This window comes from Chanos chanos, chromosome 6 (genome assembly GCF_902362185.1).
Source record: "Chanos chanos chromosome 6, fChaCha1.1, whole genome shotgun sequence".
In the NCBI taxonomy this organism is placed as follows: domain Eukaryota; kingdom Metazoa; phylum Chordata; class Actinopteri; order Gonorynchiformes; family Chanidae; genus Chanos; species Chanos chanos.
In genome coordinates this window covers 41,763,743-41,784,006 of record NC_044500.1, presented here as the reverse complement: position 1 = coordinate 41,784,006, position 20,264 = coordinate 41,763,743, and the positions used below count along the sequence as shown (strand labels likewise).

The window sequence follows — 20,264 nt, the reverse complement described above, 5'->3', positions numbered from 1 at the left end:
AACACAGAGAGCAATTGCACACTTGGCTCTGATAAACACTGTGGACAAAACTGCTGAGCACAGTCTAAGCCCCTTAGCAGTATAATATTCAGGATTATTATTGGAATATCTAATGGGAAAACATGCAAAGCATTTGTGATGTCAACAGATTACCCTAATGCTTGTCACTCACTGAGGAACCTTACGATATTGCAAAAAAAAAAAGAAAAAAAAAAAAAGAAAAAAAGGAAATTCCAAGCTGTGGCAACTTCTAAGACAATGAAATCTTATTGTGCAAGAGTCAGGAGGACTGAGACTAATGATGTTAGGATATAATGCAGTTCTTGCTTTTCCTGCGTTTGCGAGTGTGCAGCTGTCCGCGGCCGGAGAGCTGAGCTGGACCGCCCAAGCCGGCGGAGCTGTACTTATGTAGGAGCTCCTCCCCGGTCAAGTATCGTAGTTGGACCGGGCGAGGAATCGGCTCGCCAAGGAAGTAGCCCTCTTCGTCCGAGTCCGAGGAAGAGGAGCAGGTGGAACACCAGTCATCGTCGTATCCGTACTCATCCCAACCGTAGCGGCCCTGCTGGCGGAGAGGAGTGGGGTTCTGAAGCGTTAGGTCGGAGGTGGTCCGGGGACACTGTCTGAACGGCTGCTGTCTTAACCTCCCGCCGCTGAAGGGGTCCCGTGCCCCACGGGGCAGGGGGAACTGGTCGTAGTCCTCCCGCACACGAAGCTGAGGTCTCTCCTGAGCGGGGGGTCGACGTTCCGCAGCCAGGTGCAGGGCGTTGTCCGAGCGGGATCGCCGCGATCGACGGGATCGGTGGTGATGGTGGTGTCTTCGGCGAGGTTCCTCCGGGTCTACCCCACGGCGACGGGTCCTCTCGCTCATAGGGGGCAGCCGAGCGTTATTGGCCTCGCTTACCAAACTCACGCGATCTTCCTCCTGATAAGCAAAGCCCGGGGGTAGTGCACCGTGGCTTGGGGCCTCATGGTACTGTAAGGGGTACTGGGCCTGCACAGAAGGATCCAGATCCATATAAGGCTGCACAGACGTGAGACTGCGTAGGGACTCGGAGCTACGGCACTGAATGGAAGAGTTCAGCGTGCCCATGTTGCTCTTCTCCGACACGTTCATCCCAGAGTCTTTGCTCAGGTCTGGCATGGAGAAACGAGACAAGTGCTCTTGGCGTTTACTTCCTCCATCTGCCGAATTACCTGCATTTAAAACAGAGACGAGCATCAACAAACGCTCCGAGAGGACAGGTCTAAATCTTCCTTATAAAGCAAACAGTCAATATAAGGATAACAAAATGGCTCATCAAAATGATCATTCATATGCAGTTCCCGTAAAACCAATACATTAAAATAACATCACAATTTTAAGAGCTTTGAATGAGCAGTGCATATCTACCTGTTGCGTTAGACAGAGCCAATGACTCCATAGAGCCTCTGGGTGTTTGCTCCAGTGGAGTAAGCTGTTCAGTAAAGCTAAGTGCACTGATGGGGTCTCTGCTGCGGCCCACCTGAGGCCTCACTTCCCTCTCCCTCTGGAACACGTGCAGGCTGACCGATCTCTTATCCATGAAACCATTATGGGGAACCTCATTAAAACTGGCCTGACTTTTCAGTTTAGAGGGGTAATAGTCCTCGGGAGCCTGCTGGAACCAGTTGTCATTGAGTGAATGTCCTTTAAGGGCCGAAACGGGGGGTCGCTTGGTGCCCGAAGGTTCCTTAGCTCTCTGGTCTGGAGGGTTAGTAGGGACTTGGCTGGGGTTGTAGGTAGTCCTGATGTTACACTGGCTAAGGAGCTGCATGGGACTTGCAGAGCTCTCCGATCGGCCTTCGTAGCCATAGGATTCGACCTGGCTCTTCCAGGATGGGGGATCTCGGGTCAGGCTGGGTGTCTGACTGGACAGACTCAGAAGATCCATCTGCAGGGACAACGGGTCCACGTCAGAGGAGTAGCGGTTGTTCCCGGCCTGCGTGTTGCTGCTCTTGTTGGATTTTGAGCTGCTACGGCGAGCCTCTCTCGAACGGGCGCTTTGGAAGGCAGAATCGGAGGAATCGGAACCGTTCGGATCCTCGCCCACGCTACAGGCCCGCGAGCAAAAGATCTGGCCCTGCTTGGGCAAGAAGGGACGACCCAATAGAGACTTCTTACAGCGGGCACAGCAGAAACAGGCCTCGGTGGCATGCCAGTGCTGACCGTCATACGTCATCTGACCTTGGTCTATACCTGCAATCACATCAGATTCAGCTTAGCCATACAGCTACGCCAACATAAACAAACCACAACAAGAAAAAATGGGGAAAAAAAACAACTCATGTTTGATTACAGAATAGCTGTATTATATAGGAAGCATAACACTGCAAAGCATGCTGATAAATATGAAACAAGATATACTGTTTTTGATCGCACGTGGATAAGAGAAGTACTGATTTAACGTTATCTTGTTCTTAAAGCGGAGACACGGTATTCCTTTGATAAAGGCCTGGATGTTTCATCTGCAATAGCTTTTTTTTTTCTTGGTCAAATAAAGGAAATGCTAATAAGATATTATAAATAGTTAGGGTTAGGGTCATTCTCTTGAAGTTTAGATGTGTTTAGGGTAAACTGATTACGCAGTTTGCCATGTGCTACACAAATACATTGCATTTTAATTACGGCTCCAGTTGCAAAGGAAAAATGGCCCAGGCTCTAATGGGTAACATCTGGTTTCAGAATGCTTTCCGATGGTTTCAATTTATAATCACTTTAACTCAAATACTTTCTGTATCCTGTACAGCAAATAATTACAGACTAAATTTCTCCTGAGTGAAGAGCCATAACACAGCTGGATATGAGCATTAAAGTGAATGTCAGCGTCGCAATGAACAGAGACTGCGCTATGGAGTAAAGACCATTTTAGGGACATCCTTATTTCTACTGACTTTGAACCTATGACTCCATTGCAAAGCTTGCGATATCAGTCTCAGACAGCATTTCATATCCATGCCTGATGTTTCACCCGTAGCTAAAACCAGGCCAGTTCTCTTGTGGCAGTAACTGTAGCTCTTTGTGTAGAAGGCTGGAATGAGAGAGATTTGTCTTGCTTTGGCGAGGGGGTGGGGTGGGGGGGGTGGGGTGGTGAGGCAGCCGGCCTTGCTGCTACGCGGCGAGGACTTTGCGTTGGCACTGACGGATGAGCTCTTACCTATGTGTTCCCCGCAGGAGTCGCAGTATTCTGCGTACAGGGACTCGAAACAGTGACAGCAGTAGGGTCGACCCTCTTTCATAATATAACGCTGTCCCCCTAGCACCGTTTCACATTCAAAACAGCAGAAGTGCTTCATGTGCCAATGCCTGCCCTCCGCCTCCGTGCACTCATCCGCAAAAATGATCTGAGGACAGAAGAGAAAGAGAGAAGGGGGTCCCATCATTAATCAAACTGTTCAGACTCCGAGGAGAAGGGTTCCCCCAATTACACAGAGTGACAAGAAAAGACTTCAAGCAGGAGAGACTCAGCCTCTAATGTGTTACCCTCCTGTAGCACATACTGAAAAAGCAGTGGGTAGAAAGACTAATATTTGTCCATTTTCAATCCTAGACCCCTGAGCATATGAAACATATCATTTCTGTCATTATATTACCCTCACAGTAGATAAACTGGTTAATGTCGATTACATGCAGCATATAATACATTCATTATAAATTGTCCGAGCTAATAAGCTACCTAGTGAAGGTGATGTCCTAGAGGTAAGCAGGTCCTGAGGTGATTCTAGAGATCACTGGAAATTAACTAAAACCTTTTAAGACTACGGTCCATCAGTTTAGAATCTATCAGGATTCACTGTTAGCTCTCGGTCAGCCACAGTGTGCTCTCATCTCTAACTCTATTAATATTCAGAGCGTGGGAGATGTCTGGGCTGACCTCATCACAGGCAGAGCAGCGAGGTTTGAGCCGTTCGGCATGGTGCCGGCCGCAGTAGATCTTGCCGTCTTGGTAGAAGTAGATGAGATCCACCAGCAGCTCATCGCACATGCTGCACACAAAGCATCGTGGGTGCCAACACACTCCGTGACCTGCCCGTGACGCAAACACTGCTATGTCTCCACCGTTTATCTGTCCCCCACACTGAGAGAGAGAGAGAGAGAGAGAGAGAGAGAAAGCGTACATAGGTTATCTGAAGAGCACATGACCTCCGTGACACTCAGAGGTCAGCTGGAGGGGACGGAGTTGAAATCAATATTAGCTGTAAAGGACAGTCTGCTCTTAATGCCTCTCTGATAATGCACTGTGCAGTATAAGTGAGAGGATATAAGCATGCGAACAGACTCCAGATGAGCCTAACAGAACAGGCCAAGGCCTGGCTCTGTGGCTCTCGCTGGAGGAAGAGCAAGGCTGATGTCAGCGCAGAGTTTTCTTTAATGAAAATCCCATTCAGCATTTTCCATTCTCTTGACTCACACTCACAGTCCCATGGCTGAATATTTGATGAGTCCCACATAAACACACACATATACACGCACACACACACGCGCACACACACACACACATGCACGCACGCACACAAACAAATGCAGGTCAACAAATGCAGACGGAGAAAAAGAGTATTAGAGAGAGTACGACAGATGAGACAAAGAGGGAGAGAGAGAGAGAGAGAGAGAGTGAAAGAGAGAGAGGGAAGACAGAGAGAGAGAGAGTGAGAGTGAGAGAGAAAGCAGAGAAAAGTGGGAGAAATACAGCCAACACACACACACACCACACAAGAGTCTGTTACAATAACCTCATGGCCTGACAACTACTACTTGTACAATTCCCAACACTTTGTAGACAAAACTCTGTGCTTTTAAAAATCCGGACTGTATCAGCGTGACATCTGTTCCACTGTAGCAACAGAAGGGGTATACAGTAAGGCAGCTAGAAACCTTAATCCAGCTTACAAAGCTCTCTAATTTACTGTCCTTCTGACTCTGTGACACCAATGTGTTGATGGGCTGGCAAAACAAGGAAAGGAAAATCCCTATAACTGTCTTTGCCGGAGTTGCTGACTTATCCGTTATGCGGAATAACAGGCATTTTGGTGAGAACTTCTCCTCTGCTTCTTTGTGAATGTTAGTTTACAGTTGGGTAGAAACGGTATGTGTGGGCGCAGGTGTCTGTGTGACTGCTGCGTGGTTTACCTGTTCACAGATCGCTCCGGTCATCGTCACAGGAAATGGTCTCACGTTCCCACGGCCCAGATTCTCTCGCTTCCGCTGGTTACTGAAGAGCTTAAGCTCGCGCTTCTCCTCATCGTCCAGAGAGTTACAGTAACGCACCTGTGCACGGAGGAGAGTGGATCAGTGATCACACACACACACACAGACAGACAGACACAAATGCCTTTAAATGACCTTTAAAATGCCCTGCGGTGGTCTCACCTCATTGTCGTGAGGGGGCAGTTGGTGTAGAAGCTGTTTGATTCGGTATTTCTCTCCAGGGCTGTTCACATAGGGCACTTTGTCCTCAGGCAGGGAACTGTAATACTGGTGCACCTGAAGGGCAGCAGGAGAAAACACCACTGTTTAAAACCACCAGTATCATGCAAAAACCATCACGAAATGAACCCAGTTGCTGCGATGTCCTTTATGCTGAAATGTCCTTCCTGTGATGCTTTACAACTGGAACTGCTTTCACAGAGTAACTCTCTGAAATGCTTGTTTATTAACCAAACACTTAGATGGCTGTAGCAGTGGGGTGAGACAGTCGCAAATACATGGGTGTGATCTTTATTTCCCAAGTCCTTCTAGTCTCAGCCCCCACACACATCATGTCCTTGTCTCTCCATCTGTGCACGCGCAGACACACACACACACACAGACACAGAACTATAACAGTCAGTTTGATTTATGGATGACCAATGTGGAGTTAATGGAAGGTGCCCTTTCACTCTCTCCTGTCCTGCTGACATGGAGGTGCTTTATCGGGACCCAGTATAAATGTGCAACGCAAAGCCCAATTTCAGATTATACTCATTAAATCACTGGGAGGGGGTCAGATAGGGGCTTTGCACTAATCCTCCAGTACATACTGGAAAAAAAACAGCATTGTTACCACCATCTTTCTCTTAATTGGACACGTTGTGAATATGATAAGTAGCTCATTTAGAGCCAGAGTGAGGAAGAGTGGGGGGAGATGCTCTAAAGAGAGAGCAGACTGAGAGAAAACCATGCTGAGGTGAAGGTATTCGGGATGGGCTGTTATCTGGGGTCTCAGACAGCACAAGCAAGCCAATTAGAAAAGCTTGACTGGATAATGATTTAATCTGATACTAGACCAGGGTCCCATCTGCTTTCGGCTCAGGTACAATATAAATCGTGGAAAAACAAAAGAAAAAAAAAGCCGTAATCAAAAGCATGTTTTATGATGGTCGTGTTCCATCTGAGCTATACTTTGCATTGTAAAACACAGCGAATGTCATGGAACAAATTAGCATTTCGCTTATTAGTAATTATTTTTTTCTTCTCGACGTCTCAAGGCAGTCTATGCGTGTGAAAAAAATAAATAGATGCAAATTAAGGGTTCTCTGAATCACACATAAAATGTGTTTTATGACAGCTGTGAGGCATTCGAGATGCTTGGAAAGAAAACCATCAGGACATTCTGTGAATTGGGAGATTATTTCCAGACGCTTAGCCACGTCCAGAGCTTAATGGATTCCCTTTACAAGAGGGTATGTCTTCAAATGTGAGCTGATGGCTCATCAGTTGCTTGTTTTGGCTCTGATAAGAGTCCGTGAGGGTTTGTAACCGAGCGGAGCAGGAGCTGTTGAGAGATCGCCGAAAAATTTCACGAAACACCAACTGTAGTCAAACCCCAATAAATTACCGAACACGCGTCCAAGCACAATAGGAAGACGCTCCCCTTGGCCAAATCCCACTGCACTGCTGTGTTGTAGAGATCTGACAAAAGAAGCCCAGACACCCCAATACCGCTGCGAGCGAAACGGCTTGGGAAAATAACTGTAATCAGGGCATGTGATCTGGAAACCGCCTTTAAAATCACACAAAAGAGGAAAGCATGGTGAATGGTGAAGAAAATGACAGGGTTCTGACTCTTAACATAAACTAACGAGAGTCTACACAGATGTTTTGCATTAAGTCAATGGTCATATTGACAGCCTAAAAAGACACAATGAAACAAATGACAATGGGAGAAGAACGTGAAGCTGGCCTCAGCTGGGAAAGACCATGCTGAGCTGCTCTGGCACACATGCCCCGGTCTGACGCGTCGAGAAGAATTCCAGAAGCATTCCTCGCATTTAGCAGTCGTCTTGGTGTATCGTTAAAAAGCTCAGCGGTCTTATTTCATGAATGGATATTTCATTTTAACCCGCATGATTAGATTTGCTCTTTTAGAGGGACTTTGCAACAATGCTGCTTTTTAAGATGTTTTTTTTTTTCCCCCCACAGTGAAAAAAAACCAAGGAGACATTTTATCTTACAAAATTTCAAATGAAACACTGACAGCACTCCTAGCGTTTGACGTCGAGTGGGTTTGTTCTTCTCCTCATCACTCTTGTCAGTGGACTGGATTTTGTACCTCTGGGTATACGGGCCATCTGGCAACTTAACCAACCCAATTGGATCATTTAACTAATGCTAATCTGGTGAGATGTGATCATGCGTTACTCCATATAAGCATTGCAAATCGAGAGAAGGAGAGACACGGCAGGCCCCGAGTTAGTAACAGGGCAGAAGCACCTTTCCTTTTTCTCTGAAATCATGAGTCAAAAGATGCAGTGCATTCCCGTTCTTGAGGAGAACGAGTATCATTTCTCATGTCTTGAGGCAATAACTGTCTCTGGGTGAAACAGCAGACTCTGCCTCTCACAGCAAGAAGAAGAAAGAATAATTAATGGTTGCTCAATAGCATGCATGGACTCGAGTTTTGCGTATCCCGGCAACCTTCTGTCATTCATCAGCCTGCACATCAAGAGGGTGTGTTTGTTGCTTTCAACCAATAGCAACAGCCCTAAACTTTATAATAAGGATTGTGTTGCCAACTCTTTAAAAAGTGGATCTTCAGGAAAAATGATATTAGCGGCAGCCAGAAAAAAAAAACAAAACACTTTGTCTCAATGTGACAGGAGACCTGCAGAGACTTCTATGTTTTCTATGCGCTTATTAGGCAACATCAAAGATACAGAAAATAAGCCCACTGATGAAGTGCATTCACACCGATCCCCACATTGCTGCACACAGCCAATGACAAAAACACTGCATTGCTTTTAGTTGGGGATATTCTGCATTACTTTAAATGTGGCAGGCAGGTGCTGCCTTTGTAGCTGCACAGTTAAACAGTAATTGACTCAAGGCTGGATCATGTGACCTCTGGGGATAGAGAATGGCTGAGGATGTTAGATGGGTTTATTGGTTATTGACCGGCTCACTGCACTGGTAATAAGGCTAGCCTTGAGTTAATCAAGAAAATGAAACTCGCATCTATAAATGATTTCACTACCCAATAAAGGGCCTCATACACACACACACAGGATCCTTGTAAAGCTGATAGGCTTACAGACACAGGCCAAGCATGTTCACTGTAACAAAGACTGGCAGAAGGTGGGAGATATTAAAAAAGGACCATCATTTTAAAAGAATGGGCAATTTAAAAAGGTTTACTTTTAAAAAACTGTACACCACCCAATCTCACCAAACCTCTACACTGTGTTTGAACAAGAACAACGAATCTTCAAAAAAAAAAAAAAAAAATAGAATTGGGTGTGAGCACACTGTGGGCGTCTCTCGGAGCCTCGGGAAAACAAGTGGGTACCTGTTCAGGTTTGAGGCCAGGGGGAACCCAGGCATACTCCTCCAGGGCACAGCCAGAGTCATCATCAGACGTGGAGTTCCTCTGGAAGTCATACATGAGCTTGGTGACGGTCTTCTCCATCTCTAGAGGCATGGCGGTCACAACATGCTCCTCTCGTGGACACTTACAGTGGAGGCAGATCTTCCTGTTAAAGACACACAGAAACCTCAGTGATCTAGATCCTCTAAAAGACATAACCTCTCATCAATGATATCACGAACTTCATCACTGATAATCATATATTTGCTAAAGGAAAATGACGGAGCATTAAAGTTAACCAGTAGGAGGTGCTCTGATGCCTACGCACAGGCAGTGTTTCAGAGTCAGAACGTTTTGGGAAGAGACGAGAATCAGGCCGTAATGTTTACCTTTGTTTTGAACTTCACCTCATGAAAAAAAAAAAAAAGAGAGAGAGCGTATGTGGCATGTGAAGGGGGAAAAAATGCACGTTTAGGGGATAAAGGTCACTGCCTTCTTTCCTCTCGATGGGTCTCAGTTAGCGAATGAATGTTAGTGATATTCTGTCCCTCAGGTCCTCAGTGTAATGAGACTGAGGACATAATGATCAACGGAGCCAATGAGAGATCAGTCACGTCACGCCTCAGTGCAGAAGATATACTACTGGCTAACCGCTGCTGGGCACATTTATGGGAAATACAGAACACCGTTCTAAACTTCATGAGTCCTTTAATAGATCATTTCGGAGAGTTTTATAAGTCCAGAGCACGATGAACTTGATATACTAAAACTAATGAGAATGGGACAATTTGGTACCATAGAGAAAACTAACAAGCCCACAGGAGGAAAACAAGTATGTCTCCAGTTATAGCAAATCTTTATAGCTCTCCCTCCCCTCTGCTTCTCCCTGGGTTTTCTGCACCCCCCCACACTCCCTCTATCTCATTGTTAGTGGACAAGTCAGCATGGCCACATTTGGTTATGAAGTGGAGGGGCTCCAGATTCCAGCATAACCTAACACATCCTGTGATTGATGACATCAGAAAACAAACTCAGCAGTCATATATTGAGTCAACTTGTGTCTGGTTAGTATCCAACCGAGCAGACAGAGCCAGAACCCCTTTTGCCAAACCTCATCCTGAAAGTACAGAGCCAGTTGGTCAGATTTACTAACCTCTCTTGCCCCAAAGGCAGAGAAAACAAACCGCCCGCTTACGGCAAATCCCATTACCGCCTGAGATGCCTGACAGGCTGTGGTGTATCAAAGCCCGGGACTGGAACTTTGACTGACAAACCGCGCTCTTTTTCGCTGGACACACAGTTAAAGTTCGGTCAATCCTATACAAGCCATTTGCCAGAGCAGCTCATCCCTCGATGTGTAAAAACCACAAATCAGCTTTGAAGCATCAATCAAAAAACCACATCCCTCCATTTTTCCAAACTGTTGCTTTGTAAACAATTTTCATGTGTGTATATATTTTGGCATTCCCCACTAAATTACGCAAAACTAAGGCACATACAGGGCCTCATTGTGGCATACATCCCATAAAGTATCGAGACCTTAAAAAATTACAACCACGATAATAGTTGACTGTGAGAAGCAGGTTGTCACGTAAGGTGTTAACGGATTGACCCACTGAGTCAGGATCTTATGCATGGTGTTAATCTGGTGAAAGATAGTTGGGGAAGAAGACCTAATTGTGCAAGACGCAAAACGGTTTACTCTAAAACTGCAAAACACAACCTTGAGCCAAGACGATCTACCTGTAGTATTTGAGGATGAGGCTCACGAGTTATGTGCATTAATATTAAAGGAGTTGTACATACTGAAACCCTACGATAAGGCATTCATGAATATTGAATACTGTGGACAAAGTTAGCAACTTTCTGACAGGCCTTTTAAACCAGACAGCAAAGAAGAGCATAAAAAATAATCACATCATCGTGGCATGACAGCATAGCCTGGGGGAAGAATGTCCTCTCATCAACACACTGTTGCTCACCATAATTACTAATGTATGCATGGTTAACAGGACAAGACGCCCCGTCTATTACAGGCGCGACATGCTGTTCAAACAGAGAGATGATTCAGAGGGCAAATAAAATATTCAGCCAAAAAAGTTACATTTCATCTCAACCCTGTGATTCGACTTCATCTCCTCTCAGACAGAAAATAAGCTTGGAGACAAAGGTTAAAAATAACCTTGAGAACACTTACTGTGAAAAGCATTTTTTTTTTTTTTATCTGAATCCACTAGGAACGTTATGAGAAAGTTCAGGGAACTGTAAAACCTTTACGCTTACCTTCGTGTTTCTCCTTTTGAGTGACAGAAGGCAGTGCTTTTGGGGGATCTTAGAAGTGTTTCGAAACTGTCCAGATGTATAGACTAGATAAGAGTTAACGAGGAAATTCACTTCCAAGAAGGCTCCTCTCTCTGGGCCAGGTTGGATTTGGAAAGGCGGAATTCTATGAACCCCCCACCCCCCCACCCCCAACCTCTCCAAAGTGATTTACAGTACTTCGCATATGAGTGGGATTTCCCACTACAATACCACATCATATTCTGGTCATAATCTATCCAACATGCTTTCTATTAAGAAAAACTGAAAGCGCTGTGTTCATTACTAATTTCTTTTTAAGGACCAAGAATATTCAAGAGAACAGGGAGACAACCACTTTAACCCTTTAAATATGACTTCATTTTTCATTATGGCAACTTCAAAGCAGGAATCTTACTGTCAGCGTTGCTAGGGAAGCCTCTTGTGATTAAGAGGTATCTGACTGGACAGGAATCCTACTGATCCATGATTCCAGCAGCTAATTATTTACCAGACAGGGTTAATGATTGCATCTCCAAATCATCCTAACAACAGCAGATGTGAAGTTGCGACTAGCCTGAGAGAGAGAAACACGGCGTCTGAAAACAAGCTGTCCTTCGACAGTTTTATCCGTGCCAAAGCCTTTAATACTAGCCCAAAGCGTGACACATGAAGCATTGTCATCTAACATTCTAGTGCCATGTATTCCAGGGCCGTGAAAATTGGGTTTGATGTGGTTTTCAAGAGCATTCCTTAGTACCAGCCTGTCCTCTACAAGTAGGCTCACAGACCTGCTCTGGCTTTTCCATGGCATCATTCCGGATGGATTAAACAACATCCTTAAAGGGCAGTTCTGAGGGGAGGAACTCTGAACAGCTGGGTGCAGGCAGCAGCCAATTTTTCTGTTCTTTTTTTTTTGGCTTTTGTTTTCCCCTGTATGTTTTCCAAAAGGAGTGGAAGGGGGCATCAACTATTGTTTTTGAAGCTATCGTTGAACCTTTAAAAGTCGGCGTTATTAAATTTCTGATTTTTGAAATGGAGCAGACTACACGGTGAAACAGTGTGTTGTGATGCGTTGGTAAGGTTAGAAACGGTGCCATTAAGATGGTAATTACTGCTAAATGGGATTGAATTAAATCTTGTCTTGTATCAAGACTGCAAATGGGCTTGTTAATAGCAAGGAATTATGGTAAACCAATCAAATATGTCTTGACGGGAGGACATCTGGCCTTTGCCCACCTGCTTCCATAAATCATAATCCTCCAATATTTTCTTCCCCCAGCACCTGTGCCCAGATACAGCATATGCACCACCAGCAAAGATCAAGCACTTAATTCATCATAGCAGAATTAGGCTGAGGGGCATTTAGTCTCACCAAGCATATAAAGAAAATCATGCCTTTCACCTACAATCTTGTCTGAATAGAGCAGGTTCTGTGTGGGCAGGAGAGAGGGAGAGAGAGAGAGAGAGAGAGAGAGAGAGAGAGAGAGAGAGAGAGAGAAAGAGAAAACACTTTGGATTTACGTAACATTTTGCTGGTGAAGATGCTTTTCCACTAAATGTGCTTTCCTGCTGTGATGATCATATTACATATTCATAGGCCGAAGTGTTTGCTTATCTTCCACGATATGTTTTGTGGCAGTGAAGAATTTACACCACCCCATGAAAAGAGTGAAACAGGGTTTCATTTTTTTTCAGTGCATTCATGGGGAGAGAAAAAACTTAAAAGAAAGCTTAGGGGATCTAAATTTCCCATCTGTACAAATCATCAGAAAGCTCAGTGATACTGAGAAAGACACTAGCTACTCTGCAACTGCAACTGTGGAAAGATTGAAGGTCTAATGTAATGATGTATGGACTATGACTGGTAAATAAATCAATTGTTAAAAAAACAGTAAATGAAAAGATGCAGGGAATAAGAACAATATTGATTTAATTAACTCTATGTTAGAAGGAGACTGATTATGACCGACGTAATATCTTAAGAGGCTCGATAACGTGGGCAATTCAAGTTTTTTCGGGATGATGTCTATGTCGACGCGGCAGAAACGTATCCCGGTCACCCTGCGGGTTTACGGCCAGCTGCTGAAGTCGCATTATTCTCCAGTTAGTCCGTTCATATGTTAATCCAAAGTGACCGGTCCTGACTCGATCAATCCTAGGGTCTGTTAGACCAGCGCGGCAACGCAGCAAAACAAAGACTAATCTAGCTAGCAGTTGCAGGTCAAAAGGACCATGTCAAAGCAGCATAAAAAATTATATCAGGCTAAATAAAGCGTGGCTTGAAAAAGTAACCTCGAATAAAGAACCGATACCTATCTCTGGATTTTTCTCAAGAGAAGCCGTGGTTCCGTGGGGTAATGGCAGAAAACGAAGCTCATACCAATAAAAACACACAAATGACAATGAAAAGAAGACCTGCATGACAGACCCGCTTGTTATTGCTATGTGGCAAATAAGTAAAACGGTGCAAATTAAGCTCTTTTCCTTTTCTTGTTGTATTGAAGTCAGCCACTCCATGACACGTTTCACATACGTACAATGTAACAACAAATCATTTATCCATCCGACGTGCACTTTTGCATTCACTTGTACAGTGAATTATCGTGGTCCTGAACCACAACTGTGGAGCAAGAAAATAAGAACTCGCCAACTTGAAAAGTATGTTATTAACTCGCGAAAACGTCTTTAAGTAGGCTACAGAATGATTAAATAGACACGTATCCTTACCTTTTACCAAGAATGTGGTTCAGAGAGCTTGACGTTTCTCCACATACTGACAGATTTTCATAAACGCTTTCCACATTTCCAGTCTTTCAAGCCACTTTCAGTCCACAGAAATATTTGTATTCTTCTTACTCTCACTTTTCTCCGTCCGAGTGACACTTCAAACGGCAGCTCTACAACCCAATCCGCACGTCTTTGTACACCCCCTGCGCAAACAAATTCACAGACCACCCGGATTCTTGGAAGGAAATAGTCAAAAGTCAGTCTCAACTTTTGCTGTTTTTGGACGTCATCGTTGCAGTGTTCGAGTGCTGCCTCCACAATAGTTCTCGTGGCAGAATAAAAGCCATTACACGAAACAGCTTTGCATCTAGTTTACTCAAACTGTACTGCCTCCGATCCCTTCTTAAGGTAAGGACGCAGTGGCTTTCTATCGGATGGGTAGCGAAGACTGTGAATACTGCCCGCACAGCCGTAGGGACGGTAAGTCCATGATGTCAGCAAGTCAGCGTCCTAACATTGGTCCAATTAGCTTCTTGAATGGCTGGTGTTTTGGAATCATTTAGATGCAAGTCAGTCAATTTCCCTGCATTATATTGCCCCGGAGTCATGCGCGCAATACAGCGGGACAAAAACAGAGGGAGCAGCGGGGCAAGGCATAAACTGTGAAAACTGTTGTAGAGATTTCAAACAGAATCCTCTGAAAACTTTAATACAAACGCAAAACTTAAAGTCACTGTCTATTAAATAAATTCAGCAATTCCAACTAAGCTGCACAGCTACACAGAATACAATTTGAAATCAAACACAATACAAACAGAATAGCGTTGGCGTCGCTGGTTGCTGCTGCTTCGTCCTCCTTAACAAATAGTGATACGAGAGAGAACTCGAGCTGCCCGGATACAGCTCATGAATATAGGTCACTTCATTCAGTCTGTACACCGACACCTCACTTCAAATCTGTTTACAGTGTTTTCTTTAGGAGTCTTATCTGATGAGAAATGCACTTCCTCTCCTCTCCTCTTAGATCTCCTCTAGAATGCTCACAGTCATATAACGCGTAGAAACGTTTCATTGCCTAATTGGAAGTAATTTACAAAAAGACAGGCACAAGAAGAAAAATCTCTACAGTCATACATCCTTATCGATCTAGTCTTATGTCAACGAACCCCCGAAGAATTTTGTTTTACTTCACGGATTCCAACATTTCAGGTTCATTATGTGAGGATACACAAGCTCAGGTTTGAACAATTTATATATGTAAAAACAATCTCGCACTCCAGACTAACTCGCAAATTTAAGGACTGAATTGCTCTCCCTCTGTCGATTATTTTCTCAGAACTATTTTAGATTGTCTCTAATGTTGAAAACACTTGGATAGCATTAAGCTTATAATGCCACTTGAGCTTGTGTCCGGAATTAACGTCAAATGTGTCTAAAGCTGCTTTAAGTACCAGCTAATTTGGTTACTTAACAAGAACCAAGGAAATATGTCTGAACATCTTAGTGTGAATGTATTACAAATGAAAAGGCTCTGAGTGATTTATGGTTGATAGCAAAGGGAAACCGCATGTGGCAGTAGAGTGGAAGGAGTGGGCGAGTAAATCAATACTTGCGTTTATTCACATCAAAAGCCTGCTTTTACCCTAGGTTGCAAAGAGGCCAAAAAAAAAAAAAAAAACCTTCGCGGTCCGCGCAATATTGCCTATTAACACGAATTATAAATCTTAAAATCCTAACGGGTCCCATGACAACAGAATGATATCAGTTATGTGGATCAGGAGTCAGGAATGGGGGTGTGTCTCCTCCACACCCCCCCCCCCCCCCCCCCGACCCACACTCACTCTCTCTCTCTCACACACACCCCCACTCACTCTCTCTCTCTCTCTCTCACACACACACACACACACACTTCTCATTTAACATGACTGAATGGTCCAAACCTCTTCAAAACACAAGAGTATCCATTACCCTTGGCCCCGTGCTTAGGGCCTTACAGAGTAACAGCAAGTGACAGCTCCCCACGCCTCACAGCCACAGAATGTGGGCACTCGGCAGAGGCCTGCGTTACTTTACATGCCAAACCGGCATCAGCCCTGAAAATCATACACACTTTTAGGTTCCCTTTCAGAGGAATTTTTTCTGGGGATTACATTTATTGGGTTTCAATATGAAAGAGTGGCTTGGTGACTTAAAAAAAAAAAGAACATACTTTAAAATATGGGTTTACTAGACGTTTACATACATGGGATTTCACCCTTCTGTAAATACATAAATTGATTATGAAATAAACATTTGTTCAAGATATGGCAATTTTGATTCAGTGATACGGGGTGGGGGGGGGGGGGGCAATGTTGCACATTTGAGAGCATTGCCTAATATGGTACTAACTTCAAAGATGAAAGGCACAAGAGACTAAGTAATGTTGAGAAAATCACCAACAAAAAAAGAGCACATTTCTCTTTTTCTTCCACCATACAGTATTCTGTGATTATCATGAGATGGATTAAAAATGCCTTACAGTTGCATTTTTATATTTTTATGCTTTATAATCAGCCCCACCTCCGCTTTCAAGTGGGAAAACGCTGATGGCTATCGTTCTAAGTCAACACCAGGGCATCTGTGTCCCTACTGAACAGCTGCCTGCTGAGGAGAATTCCTTTTCTGGTCTGACCTCAAGACGAGATAACCAAATTCCTCTTTGAGACAGGGTAGGGCTCAAATTAAAATATCGGAATCAACTTCCCTTCCCTCCAGGTTGATTTTCTATATGAGAGCGCTCGTGTAAAGGGAAGAAAAAAAATCTGGAAAAAAAAATTGCCATGTCATTATCAAACCTTTCCAGAAGATTCTTTTTTTTAAAGTGGTAAGCAAATGCGCAGCCATTCTGCTGAGAATCCGCATGTAATAATATGAAAATGCTCATTTTTTTCACTCTATGCCCAAAATTAAGTGGATTAACTATATGATTTGAGGGGTGAAATTGCATTTTTTTTTTTTTAAGGAGCGGCAGTATAATGAGACAGACTAGCTGGAAATGGAATTTGCTCGTCAGTTAACTATTTTCTGTCAGCCTGCCTAACTATGTGAGCACTGTGTAATTCATTAAGGTCCTGCTGTTTCTGTTTGTGGTGTGGAGGGCTTTGGGATGACCTTGTGGAACGGTACTTTTTAGGGGGGGGGGGGGGGCAGGCTATTTCTGCCCCTCCTGGCCCACTTAGACAAGTTCTCTTCACTCTGGGAAAAAAAAAAACCATGCTGCTAGCCCACATCTATCAGAGTATCCATTTAAAGCAGATCTGCCACGTCTCTGGGGCTGACAATCACGCTATGCAGGACTCCCTCATTATCCAGAATGAGTGTGGACCCGCGTGAAAGTTCTGATTCTAAACGGAAGTGGGTCACATTTGCTTGGATGTGACAGTATGACAGATAGGGAGAGGATCCTAAATAACCATGAAAGATGACATTCCAGGTACTGACGAAACGAACGACTGATGTCATAACAGACCATTTCCATTCCGAGCAATTATTTTTGATATTTCGTAAAGAGCACGGGTATTTACAGAGAGAACAATACATTAGCTCTAAATTTAGACAGAACGGTCAATGCGACTGTGCTGATCGCTCAGTAACACTGCGTTGGTGAATCATCGATTCAAAGCATCTATTTTAAGAAGCCTTTCTCTCTCTTACACAGAGCACCAGCACACATATAAACCTGGTCTCTCAAGCAGAAATATCTGAGTGGGCTTGTTCAATGAACCGTAGCTCGCCAAACCTCCCACACCAGACATCCGGTGGCCATTTACTGACTGAGTTAGTGTACCATTCATTCTTAGCCAAGAACACAATCCACAGAGCAATGGCTAGCATTGATGGTACATAGTCCTCTGCTAGAAAAAATGTCATTACTTTATTACTCATACAGTTCATAATGACAAGAGCAATCAATAAATGCGAATATAATAAAGGTTAAAAGGAGGCAGATGAGCAAATGCCAATTTTATACGTCTTAACAATCAGCGTACAGTGACACGAAATATAAAAACAAAATATGAAACGCAGATTAAGATAAGTGACTTTTCAATAACCGGAGCACTGCTTATTCATTACTATAACATTACAACAAAAATGCGTGTGATTATCTAGACTTTTAATTTAAAAAAAAAAAAAGAAACAGCGTCCAAATGAAACAAACAGAAACGATGTCTCTGATTATCCTCTCTCTTAAGGAAAATCACCTGGGTGGTGCTCTAGATTCTCCAAAGCAACTTGTAATGGTTTAAAACCTGCAATCCGACGTTTAAGTTAAATAAACTCTCGCTCAAGTATGCCCTGTTTAAATATTTAGTTTGGGAAGCCTGCACCAACCAAAGAGTGTTCATTCAAACAGTGCAAGGCCTGACATAGCTCTGACCAGTATACTGCAGGGTTTACTGATGGACACAGTGCTCTGCTTATGCTGCTACGTTTCAGATTTACAAATCCGAACCAAAAATTGAACCAGTACCATTTTAGAGCAGCCCACAGTAATCTTGGTAACGGTACTGAAAGAACTGAAGGAACACTGAAAGAACTGTTTTGAAGGATGGTCCTTTCGGGAATAACACAACCACAAATCTTAACAAGTCTCTTTTTTAAATACAAACACATCTATGCAGATGCATACATACGTGCAGAGAGAGAGACAGAGAGAGAGAGAGAGAGAAAAAGAGAAAGCAGTTTTGTCTTTAGCAAGGTCCTGTAGTCTGCTAAATGCATTATCAGGGAGGGTGTGACCCCAGCCCACAATGAACTGCAGAGGCTTCCTGCTGCAGGACAGACAAAGCCTAGACATATTTTCATTCATCTTCAGGGAAATATTACCTCTGGACCGGGCTTTAAATACCACTGTTTGATTTATAACAGCAAATATCAGAAAATCGGACAAGAGGGTAATCAGCCATGATAGCCTCAGGTTAGCTGGGAGGATCTCAAATGAGTTCTTCGGAAGGAGTCTACTCGTTGAGCTGTTGCCAACAAGTTGATCAGATATAACTCCCACACATGAAAGACCTTTCCTCCTTAAAAAGACAGAACGTTGAAATAAAGTCTGTATGTAATCTGTGACACACGCATCAACTAATAATATAAAACTATTCAGTTACAGGTTAAAAAAGATGAGAAGAACCTTAATACGATTACTACGATTATGTTTTTGTTTATAACCATCAGGCAGGAAAATGTGCTTTCAATTTTACATTTCACGATAGAACAATAATGGATTTAATTATTGATGGTGGCAGAATAAAAGACAAGAAAAACTGCATGGGAATACATTTTCCTTTGCCCAAAGGGAACTAAATATAGCCTATGGTAAATCACAATGCAGTTGAGAGAGGTGAAGATACAAAGTTGGAACAGTACAGAAAACAGAAAAGAGGGATTCAATTCCAATCTGACCATAAGACGTATTGATCACTGTGCACCCTTATTCAGATAAATGGCCACATATAAAAAGAAAGGATTACCCCCCACGACGAAGAGCATGGGAAGAGGCAGCTTCATCGATCAACAGCGTTTCCTCTCGAAGAGAAATGAAATTCTCTTCCAAAACGATATTTCTTCACTTGCTCACTTCAATGTTGAAACTTCCCCCAACAAACCGCAACTGATGATCAGCAGATGACGCCCCGAAATGTCAATGCAAGTTCCACGGTTCCATGGCGATGCTGCCAAAGGCTCTGGATGATTTATGGATTTCTATCAGGAGGGGGACTGACATTTCAAGGAGATTCTGAACAGGTTACTTGTTTTCTTCTCTGACAAAGAACACGACCCCAATGCTTTTATGGATAGTGTATTGAGATTCATGACCCCAGGTATTCTGGATAGAGCTGACTACAGAGTGACTGCTGTAAGGAAATTGCACTCTCTTATACACACATCTCTGCTCTCCACTTCTGACTCATATCCAAGTTTTTAAATACAAATAGAGAATATGAGCGAGCGAGAGAGAAAGAGAGAGGGGGGGCAGAGAGAGAGAGAGAAAGAGAGAGAGAGAGACAGAGAGGGGGGGGGGGAGAGAGGGAGAGAGAGAGAGAGAGAGAGAGAGAGAAATAGGGTGGGAGTGTAAGCTGACTCATGTAAGCCTTTCTGGCGGTATAACCTTGTGCTGGATGACTGAATGGAGGAGAGGACGCAGTATAGCTCTTGTGGCATTCAGATCACCACACATCAGTCTAACACATGTATCCTGCAGACTCCTGCATCTCCATAAATCTCTCCGCACACTTTGGAGACTATGGCTCTTAAATCTCTTCAGTTGTTTCAGTTTATTTATAACTCAAGCCATAAGAAATCTCTTAGTGTGACACCATGAAAGCAATTAATGGGCCAGGCACAGGGCTGTTAGTAGCATGCATGCCTCTCATTCTCAGATGTTTATTTGAACTGTGAGAG

The 20,264-nt window shown here is 43.7% G+C and overlaps 1 protein-coding gene across 1 annotated transcript in view; it reads right to left on the bottom strand.

The window, feature by feature from the left end:
• Window positions 1-304: 304 nt before the first annotated feature.
• The window catches only part of prickle2b (prickle homolog 2b), a 61,094-nt gene continuing 41,134 nt past the window's right edge, over window positions 305-20,264 (bottom strand). The window contains exons 3-9 of the mRNA XM_030777747.1: window positions 8,778-8,961; window positions 5,384-5,497; window positions 5,144-5,281; window positions 3,891-4,094; window positions 3,174-3,360; window positions 1,391-2,215; window positions 305-1,194 (exon numbers count right to left, since the gene is read on the bottom strand). Of these exons, the coding sequence (XP_030633607.1) occupies window positions 305-1,194; window positions 1,391-2,215; window positions 3,174-3,360; window positions 3,891-4,094; window positions 5,144-5,281; window positions 5,384-5,497; window positions 8,778-8,961 (2,542 nt within the window). The remainder of the gene's footprint in view (window positions 1,195-1,390; window positions 2,216-3,173; window positions 3,361-3,890; window positions 4,095-5,143; window positions 5,282-5,383; window positions 5,498-8,777; window positions 8,962-20,264) is intronic.